This window comes from Bison bison, unplaced genomic scaffold (genome assembly GCF_000754665.1).
Source record: "Bison bison bison isolate TAMUID 2011002044 unplaced genomic scaffold, Bison_UMD1.0 scf7180017864155, whole genome shotgun sequence".
Classification (NCBI taxonomy): domain Eukaryota; kingdom Metazoa; phylum Chordata; class Mammalia; order Artiodactyla; family Bovidae; genus Bison; species Bison bison.
In genome coordinates, this window is record NW_011494727.1 from 322,239 (window position 1) to 334,863 (window position 12,625).

The window sequence follows — 12,625 nt, forward strand, 5'->3', positions numbered from 1 at the left end:
GGTGGTTCATTTGGTCAAATTGGTCACTGTCCCGGGTAAGGCCTGGCCTTCGCTGAGGACCCACGAGAGAAAGATCCAGCTCCGGAGGTGGATTAAGTCAGATACCAGGGAAAGGCTCAGGGTCCTGTGATGGATGAGGCTCAGGGTCCTGTGATGGATGAGGCTCAGGATCCGTAGAGTTAGAACCAGTGGCCCAGACACCTGGGTAACAGTACAGCTGCTCCAGAATGATTCTCCTCACCCATCACCCTTGGCCTTGTCGGGAGACCTGTCTTATCCCAAACCTCACAGCTGGGTTGGGTTTGGCACCAAACTGTGAACGTTTTTCACCTCTTTGTGCTGCGTGCCACTATCTACGGCGACACATGGTCCTTATCTGCAAGACCAACCCTTCAAGGCTCTGGAAAATGTAGAAAATTTTTTAAAAAGTCATTTGAAACAAATTTGATCTGAACAGACATGAGACAATTTATGGCCTTTATTTATTTCACTTAGTGTGAATGTTCAAGTTTGGTTGAAGAAACACTACTGTGTTTGGTTGCAGGATGCTTTCAGACCCCAGTGGGGTGTGAGGTCATATAGAGTAGATGAAACATGCCACCTGCCTAAAGGTGAAAAATTCTGAATTTTGGAGTATATCTGACCCCAACAATTTCATAAAAGGCATTATGGATTGTACTGCTAACTCCATTTTACAGATAAGAAAGCTAATGCTTGAGGGAAAAAAATCTCTACCCTAAGGTCCCATGCCTAGGAAGTGGGAACTTCAGATGAAAATGCCAAAGCTGTGAGTTTGAGCCTTTTGTTCCACTGCGCACATGTCAGCAGGGCCCGCGGGTGGGAGCCCAGGACCAAAGCTCAGGGCTCTGGGACCCAGGACACACCTTCAGGGCCACGGCCTCCTTCCACAGCATCTGAAGACACACGTGTCCTGGCCTCTCCTCCCTGCAGCATCACTAGAAGGAGCTGCCATCTGAGGGGACACAGCCCCACCCGGAGGAGGGCAGCTCCAGGGCTGAACAGGGAGGAGCAATGGGGTGAGAGCAAGGCCGTGGGGACGAGATGACATGGGAAGTAGGAACTGTTGTGAATCCTTCCCACCCTGGGGAATTTTGCCTTAACATGTGACTCTTCCCCACATGGAAAGGGAGACCCCAATCCAGCATGACGCCCAGGTGAGTGTCCTGGAGGAACCAAGAAACAAATATTAAAATGCCAGCTTTATAAGCTCCAAAGCTTCCATCCACATGAGAATCTAACCCCTTTTAAGAGCAGGAGCTGAAAGAGGAGCTACCTGCTAGACCCCTGGGAGGCCCACCCTGGACCGGGTAGGGGCGGGGGGCAGAGTGGAGATGTTGGGGGCAGCTGGGGTTGGGGGGAGGGATTGCAGGGTCCCAGTGGCCCTGAGGCAGCCCAGTAGGTGTCTTCTGACCCAGAAGGGATGCAGGCATGGAGCCAACCTTCCCCGTGGAGGAGGGGCCTGGACTGGAACTGAGAGAGGAAAACAGGGGCCTAAAGGTGTTTCAGGGCTGTGACAGGGACACATGGCCAGAAAGGCAGGAACCCTAGAGACCATGGAATTGCCCAGGTCACCTGCCCAAGACAGTCCCACCAGCCAGGGCTGCAGTCCTGACACACAGGGGCTCCTCCAGGGTCCAGTGTGGGGGAGTGAGGCCCCTCCCAGCCTGCCCCCTCCGCAGGGACAGCCGCCCTGTTTCCAAGGGACTATTTGCTGAGAGGCCCCCAGGGCTGAAGGGCCAGCAGCCTGAGCCCCAGCCAGCTTCCTGCCATCAGGGGCCTTGTCACCTTTGCTGATAATAAACCCTGGGACAAGCTGAGGCTGGAAAGAGAAACACAGAGCAAACCCAGAGAACCTCTCTGGGCTCACAAAGCTCCTTCAGCCCCAATTGCCAGTGGAGCCCTGGAGCCTGCGGGCCTCCCAGTGGGCACTGCCAGGGTTGGGAAAGGGCACTGGGGTGAGGGAGTCTGGAGGTGTCATGCTGTCTGTTCCCCAATTGTCCCCCGACCAACCTCTCCAAAGTCACCCTTGATTCCACCTAAGGTTAAATGACAGCTTTGGATCCATTTGATGGCACAGAGGGCTTGGGGAAGGAGAGGCATGGGGGTTCCAGCTGTGTGGCCCTGGGTAAGGCCTGTGCCCTCTCTGGGCCCCAGTTCCCCCACCTGGAAATCAGCAGGTTTGCCTGAGTCTCCCAGTAGCACCTCCTCCACTCTAATCCATGAGGCTGTTCATGGTGCCCCTGTCAGAGCACAGCCTGGATGTGGCTGAGCCCTGCTTGCCCAGCAGCCTGGCATGTGGACTGGAAGACAGTGAGCCGGGAAGGTCAAGGCCAGAAAAGGAAGGAAGGAAGAGGTGCCAGAGAAAGGCAGAGTAGGAAGAAGGAAAAATGGATACTCAGAGTTACAAAGAGGCTCTGGAGCTTTGGCAGACACTTATAGCTAAATGATCCTGAAGTTTCCCCACCTGTGCAATGGGCTTAATACCTACTTTGTGTTAAATAATGAATAAAAACATGTAAAGGGCTAATCAGAGGGCCTGACGCATGGCACACTCAATCCAAGCCAGTTCCCGCCTTCAGCTTGAAGCCACTTAACTCCATCTGTGCCTCCACCTTCACACGCTCATCCTCTCTCAACTGTGTGTGTGCAAACCTCTCTGTCCTTCCTCTTATGAAGACACCAGTCACTGGACTTTGGTTTCACACTCCACCCAGGATGTTTTCCATCCCAGAGGCCTTAACTAAATATGTCTCCAAAGACCCTATTTCTAAATGAATGTGTTTTCTGAGTAGAAATGACATTTTCGGAGGACAATCTTCAATCCGTTATGGTCCTCACTCAGATCTTCCTGTTCTTTTTTCACTGTGTCTTTTCCTGATGTGTCTATCATACTAAGTGAATTTGTTTTCTTTTGCTGATTGTTCTGTGTTCACTGGAGTTCTTGGGACTCACAGTGGGTTGATCCCTTGTGTACTTTGTCATTACACTGTGACACCCCTTCTACAGGATCCCTTTTCCTGGCAGGATCCTGACATCCATGTTGGGAGTTTCACGAAAGTTTCACCAAAGAATAACCGCACTTGCTTCTGCTCAGGACCCTCCACGCCAATCACCTGTTTGGCACCTATTGTGTTAATTTCCCCAGTTTGTAGAGCCACTGTACCTGAGGGATTGAGAACTTTTGGGCCCAAATCCACAAGTGAAGACCTGAAGTTTCTATTTCTCTTGTGGAGACAAAAAAAAACCTCCCGTGGAGGTAGGTATCAGCCTTGACCTTTCCTCTTTCTGAAGGGCCTGGTTTTCCTTGTCTACTCTTGCTCCGAGGCTGCAGACCATGTGATCCTGGCTTTAGGGAAGTGTCTGAGCTCCAACTCCTCACCTTGTGCCACCCCAAAGTCTCATTCCTGACCCAAGTGGACAAATAGGCCAGCCTCCAGATATCTCTGCTCAATTCTCCCTTCTCCCTCCTCCCTCCTACAGACAAGCAGGGGCCACATCAGTTCGGCCACTGAAGATTCAGGAGAAACTTGAGCAAATCAATTAATTCTAAAGGTTCTTTCTCTCTTCTTTTCCTCCTTAAAGACTTGACTTTTAATCACCCCCTCCAGGAAGGCTTCCAGAACCTCACCAGCTCCATGTCTGATTGCTCCCAGATTGATAGTTTTCTGTCTTTGCCCTTCTGTGAAGCAGCCTGGTGTGGACAGGTCATCACAAGTTCCTGGGTCTTACCTGGGCCAAACAGATGAGGTGGGGAGGAAGGGAGGTGTTGCAGGGGCAGCAGACAGGGCCCAATGTGGATGGACCTGAACGCCAGAGACATAGAATTTTTAGCTGTAAGTGATGAGGCCTCACTGACATTCTCTAGGGAGGGGCTGATCCATCAGAGGCCCACTTTGGAACTGACACTCTGGCTGTAGGAGGAAAATGGAATGGAGGCCAGGGCGTCAGGGAGGCAGCCTGGGTTCCTGCCTCCGCGTCTCCTGGAGGACCCTCCTGACACACGGGCTCTTCCTGTGCCTGCACCTGGAGGCCTGGCTCGTGCACTTCATGAGGGGTGGAGCTGATCAAGACAGGAGAATTCTCAGGCAGACTAGCCCTCCCTGGTGAGTGACCACACAGTCAAAGGTGACAAGGGTCCTTCACAGGCCCAACTGCCCGGAGCTGCCCAGGCAGCCAGATGCAGCTCCTGAATCTGCCCCTAGTAGAAGGTCAGCACCTCATAGCCTCACTCTGCCCTAGGATGTCTGGCTGAACAGTGACAGGAGCATTTATGATGAAATGTGGGAGGAGAGTCTATGTGGTCCAAGATGACAAGACCTCCACGATCAATTTTTTTTTTAGTAACACAAATGTGTTTCTTTGTAATGTATATCCATATAAAGCTTATTTTTACCTTATCATAATTGTAATATATATTATTTTGTCTTTCCAAACATTATATTTGATTTTTATGTTACCATGTGGGGTTCTTAACCACTTTTTTATGTTAGCTTTTAAAAAACTTCTTTATTTAGATATTATTGATATGAAACTGTTCTGTATACAACTCAATGAGTTTTCAGATAAATACACACTTCATGAAACCATCAACAGTCTCAAGGCCATAAACTGTTCCATCACCACCCAAAGTTTCCTCCCCATCCACTTTATCATAATAATTATCACTTTGTCTACATGTGATAAGAACACCTCCTTTTCCAATGATCACTGATTCCAGTTGTTCATTTGTCCAAACTATGCCCTGGATGGACTTGGCCCAGAGGCCCAGAGGTGACCACAGACACTAGATGCTTATTTGCATTGAGCTCTGCTCCAATGGGTGTGTCAGATGACAAATCCATAAACTAGTTAAATCCTCTAACAAGGTAACCTCAAGAAGTGACCAGCACGATGAAGAGAACAACGGTCCCGGGATGAAGCAGATGACTTTTGGAAGATCCTCCTACGCAGGTGGCATTTCAGCTGAGAACTGAAGACTGACAAAGAGGTGGCCACGTTGAAGGTAGAGGGAACAGCTTGTGCAAGATCTTGAGCAGGGAACAAGTCGCCATCTCGAGATTACCTATAAGAAAGTTGTGGGATCTGAAGAGTTAAGGGACCATAGAACAACGAGCACTGGAGACCGAATGTCCCTGGAAACATGTGAGGCACCATGTGTGGCTCCACAGCACTTCATCGCAGACAGCCAGGAGCAGGGAAAGTCTGGAGATGGGGGCACAATTGTGGTTGTATGAGCAATCTGGGAAGACTCTATGCACTTCTGCTCTAAACAGTGATTTACCGCATGTTTGCTGTGTGCTGGGCACTGCAGACCCCACAGCAAAGCTAGTTCCTGTCCTGAAGGAGCATCTGGCTTAATGCAGAGACATTTAGTCTAGGGGATGTGAAGACAGAAGATCCAGAGACATAGCAGAACTTTCAGAGGACTCTGAAAAAGAAAAGGGTTGGGTCTATTCTGTTCAAACTCCAGAGAGCAGGGCAAGTGGGCTTTGCACCCCCTAAGGAGTTAAAGATGCCCCCAAATGAGATGGGCCACTGTGGGAGGTGATGTTAGAGCATTAGAGCCTTTCCAGCCAGCACTGCTGGATCACTCCCAGCGAAGGCTTGAAACTAATTGTTCCCAAAGGATAGTCCATGGAACACTAGTCCAAGATGCTGCATGGAAAGAGTTCCCTGATTGTGCAAGTAAGTTTGAGAAATACTTCCTGCTATCGGTAATTTTATAATGCATACTGCTCTATAAAAGGTCCTAGGAAGTCCTGCAATAAACAAGTCTGTTTAACTTTTTAATATGGTGTTAAATGTATATGGCCATATGAAATTTTTGTCTTGCCTTAACATATGAATTTTATTTCATTACTTTTTAAGAATACCTGCCATGGGGATCACCTCCTGGGTGCCCGCCCCATCCACCGCACCTGCCGCTGGGTGAAGATCACATGGTTCATCCCAGTATAGGAGTGAGGGGCACAGTGGGGGTCCTTCCACTGCCCTTCCCATAGCTCTGCTTGCCTGGCCCCTCTGGCCCTGGTGACCCTAGAATGCAGGGCTCTGAGGCTTTGTTCTGACACTAGGAGAGGAAGAAGGACTGTGGTGCGTTTCTGGCCACCGGTTACTGTAAAGGGCCATTGATCTCAATGCATGGGAGTGCATAGATGGACACACACACAAACACACACTCTGAGCAAGCATGCAGGCACACAACTTTGAAGACAGGTGTTGAGGTGCTGGCAAGGGACCTTTAAGAGCTACAGGATGAGATGTTGGGCATTGGGGTGGGGCCCAACCCCTAGTTTCCCAGGGATGAGCCCTAAGACTCGGCTGGGGAGGCAATAGCAGGGGCTTGTAAAAACCTTGGTTTGGGTAAAGATTGACACCTGCTCAGTTGATTCTGCATTCTAAGCAAATTTGGGTAATCAGGGTCTGTGGATTTTATGGTTTGCCTGTTTGTCTGGTTGGTTTTTTTCTTTGTCTTTCTCTGATCATTAGGAAACATCTGACATAGAAACGTGCGCATGCTCTACACATGCTAACGATGCGATTCCTTTCACTATAGCAGCAGGTTTCAAACCTACCCCTCTGCTTGCCCTCAATCTACCCCTCCACCCCCTAAAAAATTGAAAAGCAACTTCCTGTTTGCCCTCATAACCAGGAAAAAGAAGAAAAAAATCCAGGTTAATGTCAATTTGAAAAAAAAAGCACATACTAAACTTTACAAATTATGTTTTACTCAGGAACCTTATGGAGGACCATAGCCTTGGAGACGGCCTCTAAGATGGTTCTGTGGAACTGTTCCAAAGAGCTAAGGGAAGAGCCAGAATATGCATGTGTTTTTGCTGGAAAAAAAAAAAATAGCATGAAGTTGACCATCAAAAGATTATTGCTAGCCATAAAACCCAGGCACCTCAAGTTAATCATTTTAGTGCTTTCCTATCTATGGGAAGTGAGTGTGAGCTCACTGAAGTTATTAGATGTGCATGTTCACCATCTTGAACTAGTATCCTGTTTTTATCCATTCTGAATTCCTCCCTGGTTGCACTTTTGAGGGTGGCTGCAGTGGCTGATGGATAGATAGAGGGCAACATCCATTGTTTACTGAAATGGCAAACCATGTTCTTTGTCCTTGGCAATTTCTCCTGGTCAAACTTTGACCAAGGTTTGGGAGGCATTTCATAGCCAGTTTGTCTGAGGACACTAGAATTCTTTTGATAGGCCACTTAATAAGCTTATTTTTCATATTAGGTCCTGTTGATAACCCAAAATTCTATGGATCACCTGTCTCACTAGTCTTTTGTGATCCAGGAAATATTTTCTCTTGTTGCTTCTCCTAAAATCTAGAGTTTCAGTATTACAGTTACTCTATGTAGAGTTTTATACGTGATAGAGTAACATGTTTAGCCATCATTAATTTTATTGGAGGCTTGGTTACACATTGGGTAAAATAAGAGATAGTAATTAATCTTAGAAGTAGACAGAATGTAAGTGATAGAGCAGTGACATTAGTAAAGTCACAGTACAGCAGAGAGAGGCATGCGGCAAACATAATTTGAGACAACAAATGAAAACAGTGAATAGTGTAACTAGTTGTAATCTGGTCACAGTAAATCATCAAGTCCACAGGAGAGCAAGCTGGATAAGCCAAGTTCTAGAGGGATCAGGTAAAGAGAAAAAGATAAATGTTACATCTTTATTTACAAATGTATACTTTATCAATTTGTTGTAGATCATAGCATAGGAAGAAAGGTTTTCTGAAAACCAAAGATTAAAAACCGTTCTATTTCAGGGCTTCACTGGTGACTAGGTGGTAAAGAATTTGCCTGCCAATGCAGGAAACATGGGTTCGATCCCTGGTCTGGAAAGATCCCACATGCCACGGAGCAACAAAGCCAGTGTGCCGCAACTGCTGCGCCCACACACCCCAGAGCCCGTGCTAGGCAACAAGAGAGCCTGCTGCTATGAGAAGCCCGCACACAGCAACTAGAGGGCAGCTCCATGAAGCAACGAAGAGCTGCAATGAAGACCCACCCAAACCAAAAATAAAAGGAGGTGCCACCACAAGAAGGTGCAAAAGACGTAGCCTTCACAAAATGTGGAAAGTTTGCTTCCAAAAATAGTATAAGAAAGTAAAAAGCACATGTATACCTGTGATGGATTCATTTTGATGTTTGGCAAAACTAATACAATTATGTAAAGTTTAAAAATAAAATAAAATTAAAAATAAATAAAAATAAAGATCTAAATAGAAAAAAAAAAAAAAAAGAAAGTAAAAAGAAGGTTAAGATGACAAAGGACCCTTATGGGTTGGGATCCCTTATGACTAATTTCCCTAAGAGTTGGCAGAGCCAGACAAAAAGTCTCCTTGGAATCCCAGTGTATTTCACTGGCTGCCATATGAATTCCTCTGGATAACAGAGACCAAGCTCTTAAAACACAGGGAAAGGAAAGTGAAGTCGCTCAGTCATGCCCAACTCTTTGCGACTCCATGCACTGTAGCCTACCAGGCTCCTCTATCCATGGGATTTTCCAGGCAATAGTACTGGAGTGGGTTGCCATTTCCTTCTCCAAAAACACATGGAGGGGTGGGGAAATGCCTAAGATCAAGTACATTTAATCACAAAGACACAGGAAGAGAAATCTAAGTTTTCACTACAGGGCTTTTGTTCCTTTAAGGTAAGAATTTTAAAAGGATGGTTTATCAAGCTGTTTCCTCTAGCTGCACATGCAAAAATATATTAATTTTGCAATGTCAAAAGAACCGCAATCTGGCCAATTTAAGGTGAGATTTCCTTTAATTATCAATTAAGCAGATACTTGTAAGTATAAACTCTGTATGAACATAATAAACTATTCCCAGTGTCCTTCAACTGAGAATAATCCAATGTTCATGAAAAAAAAATCATAGTCTATCTAAGAAACAAGTGGAAATTTTTATTTGAGCTAACCTGGAGGATTATAACCCAAGAGACAGTCTTTCAAAAATCTCTCTGAGGACTGTTCCACCTGTTATAGGTCAGAGCACAGTTGTATAAGCTTTTGAGACAAACAGTTATACATTAAATGATATATTATTGTCAGTTTACTCAATCCAAATCTATACAAACAAAGAGAACAATGGGTATGAGTCATCTTGTTCACGCTCAGTGGTGTCTGACTTGCGATCTGGCGACTATAGTCTGCCAGCCTCCTCTGACCATGGGATTTTCCAGGCAAGAATACTGGAGTGGGTTGCATTTCCTCCTCCAGGAGATCTTCCCAACCCAGGGACTGAACCTGCATTTCTTGCATCTCCTACATTGGTAGGTGGATTCTTTACTGCTGGGAAGAATCTACCTGAGAAGCCTGGGTCATCTTGGTCCCTCACAGAATTAAGAAGGAAGATTATCTCCTAAGAAGCCATGATTCTTGATGAGATCAAGAAAAAATGTTGTCTCCCAAGGAGGCCTAGTTCATGCAGATGCACAATACACAAAAAAGTGAAGGAGGAGACCCAAATGGGCAGAGAAAAGTTTTATGCTTCAATTTTTCTCAACTTGGCATAAGTATGGATTTTATTTCATTACCATTGAGTGTGTTTCAACTGAGCAAAATCTTCCCACATCTTTTAAGTGAAGATAGGGTATAGCATTTGCCTGCAATGCAGGAGACCTGGGTTCCATCCCTGGGTCAGGAAGATTCCCTTGGAGAAGGAAATGGCAACCCACTCCAGTACTCTTGCCTGGAAAAATCCCATGGACAGAGAAGTCTGGTGGACTATAGTCCATGGGATTGCAAAGAGTTGGACACAATTGAGCGACTTCACTTCACTTCACTTCAAACCAGTTACTGCTTCTCAAAACTAAGTCTCAAGGAGAACCTACTCCTCCAGAGAGGAGCTTAGCATCACAGAATAAAATTTAGGATTATCAGACAATAACAGGAAATCTAAAACCCAAGAGAGACTCACCCCAATTCATCTGGATTTCCTAAGGAGGCAGATAGGCACAAGAGGCTTCTGGGGGTACAAGGCTAGTGCTTCGAAGAGTTCAGGAGAAGAGAAGCCTTCCCTGGGTGCGTTCTGTAGTCACCAAAACTGTTGACTGAAAAAAAAAAAAAGCAAAACCTAAAAGTCACAAATTTATGTTTAATTTGGAGATGTTACTGAGGACTCTAGCCAAGGAGACACTCTCAGATAGCTCTGAGGAACTGTTCCAAAGAGCTCAGGGATGAGTCAGGATATACAGAAGATTTTACTGGGGCTGGGGGAACACATGTAATTAACATCAGTAGATTATTGCTCATCACGAAAAACAGATATCTCAAGTCAATGATTTTACTGCTTTTCTATGTATGGAAAGATATAGTGCTTGGGCTCACAAAAATTAATCCTCTGATATGCATCTTAACTTTCTAGGATCAGTACCTTGTTTTTCTCCATCCTGAATTCCCCTCAGGATAGGGTATTAGTGCTGAAACAGAGGCTGATGGCCTGAGAACATGATGGACAAGATAATTCACCATTTTCTGAAAATGCAGGCAACATTCTTTGTCCACATTTGCATCACTTCTAAGGCTGGTGGGTCCATGCTCTTTTCACTGCAGAGGCAGGACAAGCTGTTTTGATCACTGAGGCAGGAGGGCCACATTGCTGCCCCTCACCAACATTGCAGACACGTGTCTTCAAGACCCTGGGGTCCATCACGAGCTCCTTTTTTGATTCCACAGAGAGTAGTTGGGCTGGAAGGCATTCACGTCTGGCTTCCTCTAAAATGTGCTTTAGTCAGTCGATGTTTAGTGAGCCTGCAAAAATTCTGGAGCCAATCTCAGGTGAGGCTGAGCACCAGGTAGGGCCTACGGACCAAAGATCTCTGCTTTGAATATCCTGCCCGCTGGACATTATTAATCTCCAGGTATTTCTTTTTAACTTAAATGGGAGGCACACTGTGCACCCTCCTCTACTGGGAGAAAGTGAGCCCAGTGCCTATCTACCTGCTTCCACCCCAACACATACACACACACACACACACACACTAACTAAGGCACTGCCAGGGGGACAGACACACCTTGGCAATGAGGACCTCCAGAGGCCCAGGGTGTGAACAGATGCACAGAGGGCTGTATGATGTGGAGGAGATGGGAGGGGGCGGTGGGCAGAGAAGGAAGGGGTCTCGGGTCCTGATGGATCAGAAGAAGGAAAATGGGGAGAGGTGGTCAGGACACAGGAGACAAGAAAACCAAGGATGATCAGACAAGGGGCAGAAAGCAGAAAATGTAGAAAAGGTGAAAGCAAAAAGAGAAAACAGTAAAAGAGGGTGTGGGCAACCACACAAAACAGGAAGGAAACAAAACAGAGCAGAAGGAGGGAAGGAAACAGAAAGGAGAGAGAGATGAGTGGGGCAGGATGTGAGGAGGGAGAGAGGGAGCCAGGAAGAAGACATTAGAGGACACCAGAGCTCAGTGAAGATACCTCCTGTGAGCAGAGGGGATCAGGAGTCCCTGGGCTGGTCCTCAGTCCCTAATAAAGACCCAGCGGGCCCAGTACACCAGGTCAGCCACGTAAATCAGCAGGTTGATCACTGTCAAGATGGCTACAACCAGTCTTTGGTCCCAGATGCACACCAAGTGGTGATGGCGGCAGCTCACATCATTGGACCGCTGGGGCTGGCCACCAAAATTCTTGTCGAACTGGTAGAGCAGCCATAGGATCAGAGCGCTGGCATAGAGGAAGATGGAGAACAGGGCCAACCCCAACAGGAAAATGGGGAAGCAAATGGGCAACTTGTTGCTATAGCCTCTCAGATACAGCAGGAGGGCCACGGCCCCCAGGAAGAGGCAGATGGAATATGCGGCCACACACCACACCAGGGCCGGCTGGTGCAGGTACAGGGAGGTATTGCTGATGAAGCCAAAGATGACACAGGCCACGAAGTTCTCTAGCCCCTTGAGCAGTCCTGGCATGGGGAGCACATAGCAAGTGATCTGGCTGGGCCAGGCATAGATCCAGGCTACTTCAGTGGCATAAGTCACAGAAGCGAGGCAGGAGAAAGCAGTAGCAGCAATGGCGTGGTTCCAGGAGCTGCCACGAGGGACGATCTGGAGGTACGTGGTGGGGTAAATAATGGAGGCCTAGAGGCAGAGGAGAGTGGAGTAGGAGGCATAGTTGATGAGAAAGTCGTCCCAGGAAAAGGGCCAGAGGAACTGGAGCCCACATAACTCGACTATGAAAGTAAGGAGGGTCACGACGAAGCAGAAGCACCAGATGAACATGGACCAGTTACCTATGGTCTCCCTCCAAGTGCCAGTGGTAGCCACCAGCGAGAAGGCCAGGCAGGTGGAGAACAGCTGCAGCAGGCGGGGGAAGTAGCCCATGATGGTTGCAGAGGCCAGGCCAGAGGACGAGCTCATGGTGAGCCTGATGGTCAGGCTGGTCTTTGTCATCAGACTGGGTCTTCACTGAGGACCCACCAGAGAAAGATCCAGCTTTGGAGGTGGATTAATCAGACATCTGAAAAGAGCCTCGGGTCCTGCGACGGCTGCTACTCAGGATCTACGGAGTTGGAACCAATGACTCAGACACTTGGGTAAAGGCACAGCTGGTCTAAGACGATTCTCCCCACCCATAACCCTT

The 12,625-nt window shown here is 47.3% G+C and overlaps 1 protein-coding gene across 1 annotated transcript; it reads right to left on the reverse strand.

Annotated features, from left to right (window-relative positions):
* Window positions 1–11,432: 11,432 nt before the first annotated feature.
* On the reverse strand, window positions 11,433–12,435 carry LOC104989368 (myeloid-associated differentiation marker-like). The gene is given in 1 exon segment (XM_010841013.1): window positions 11,433–12,435. A coding segment is annotated over 1 exon segment (930 nt). The 3' UTR covers window positions 11,433–11,505.
* Window positions 12,436–12,625: the final 190 nt, after the last annotated feature.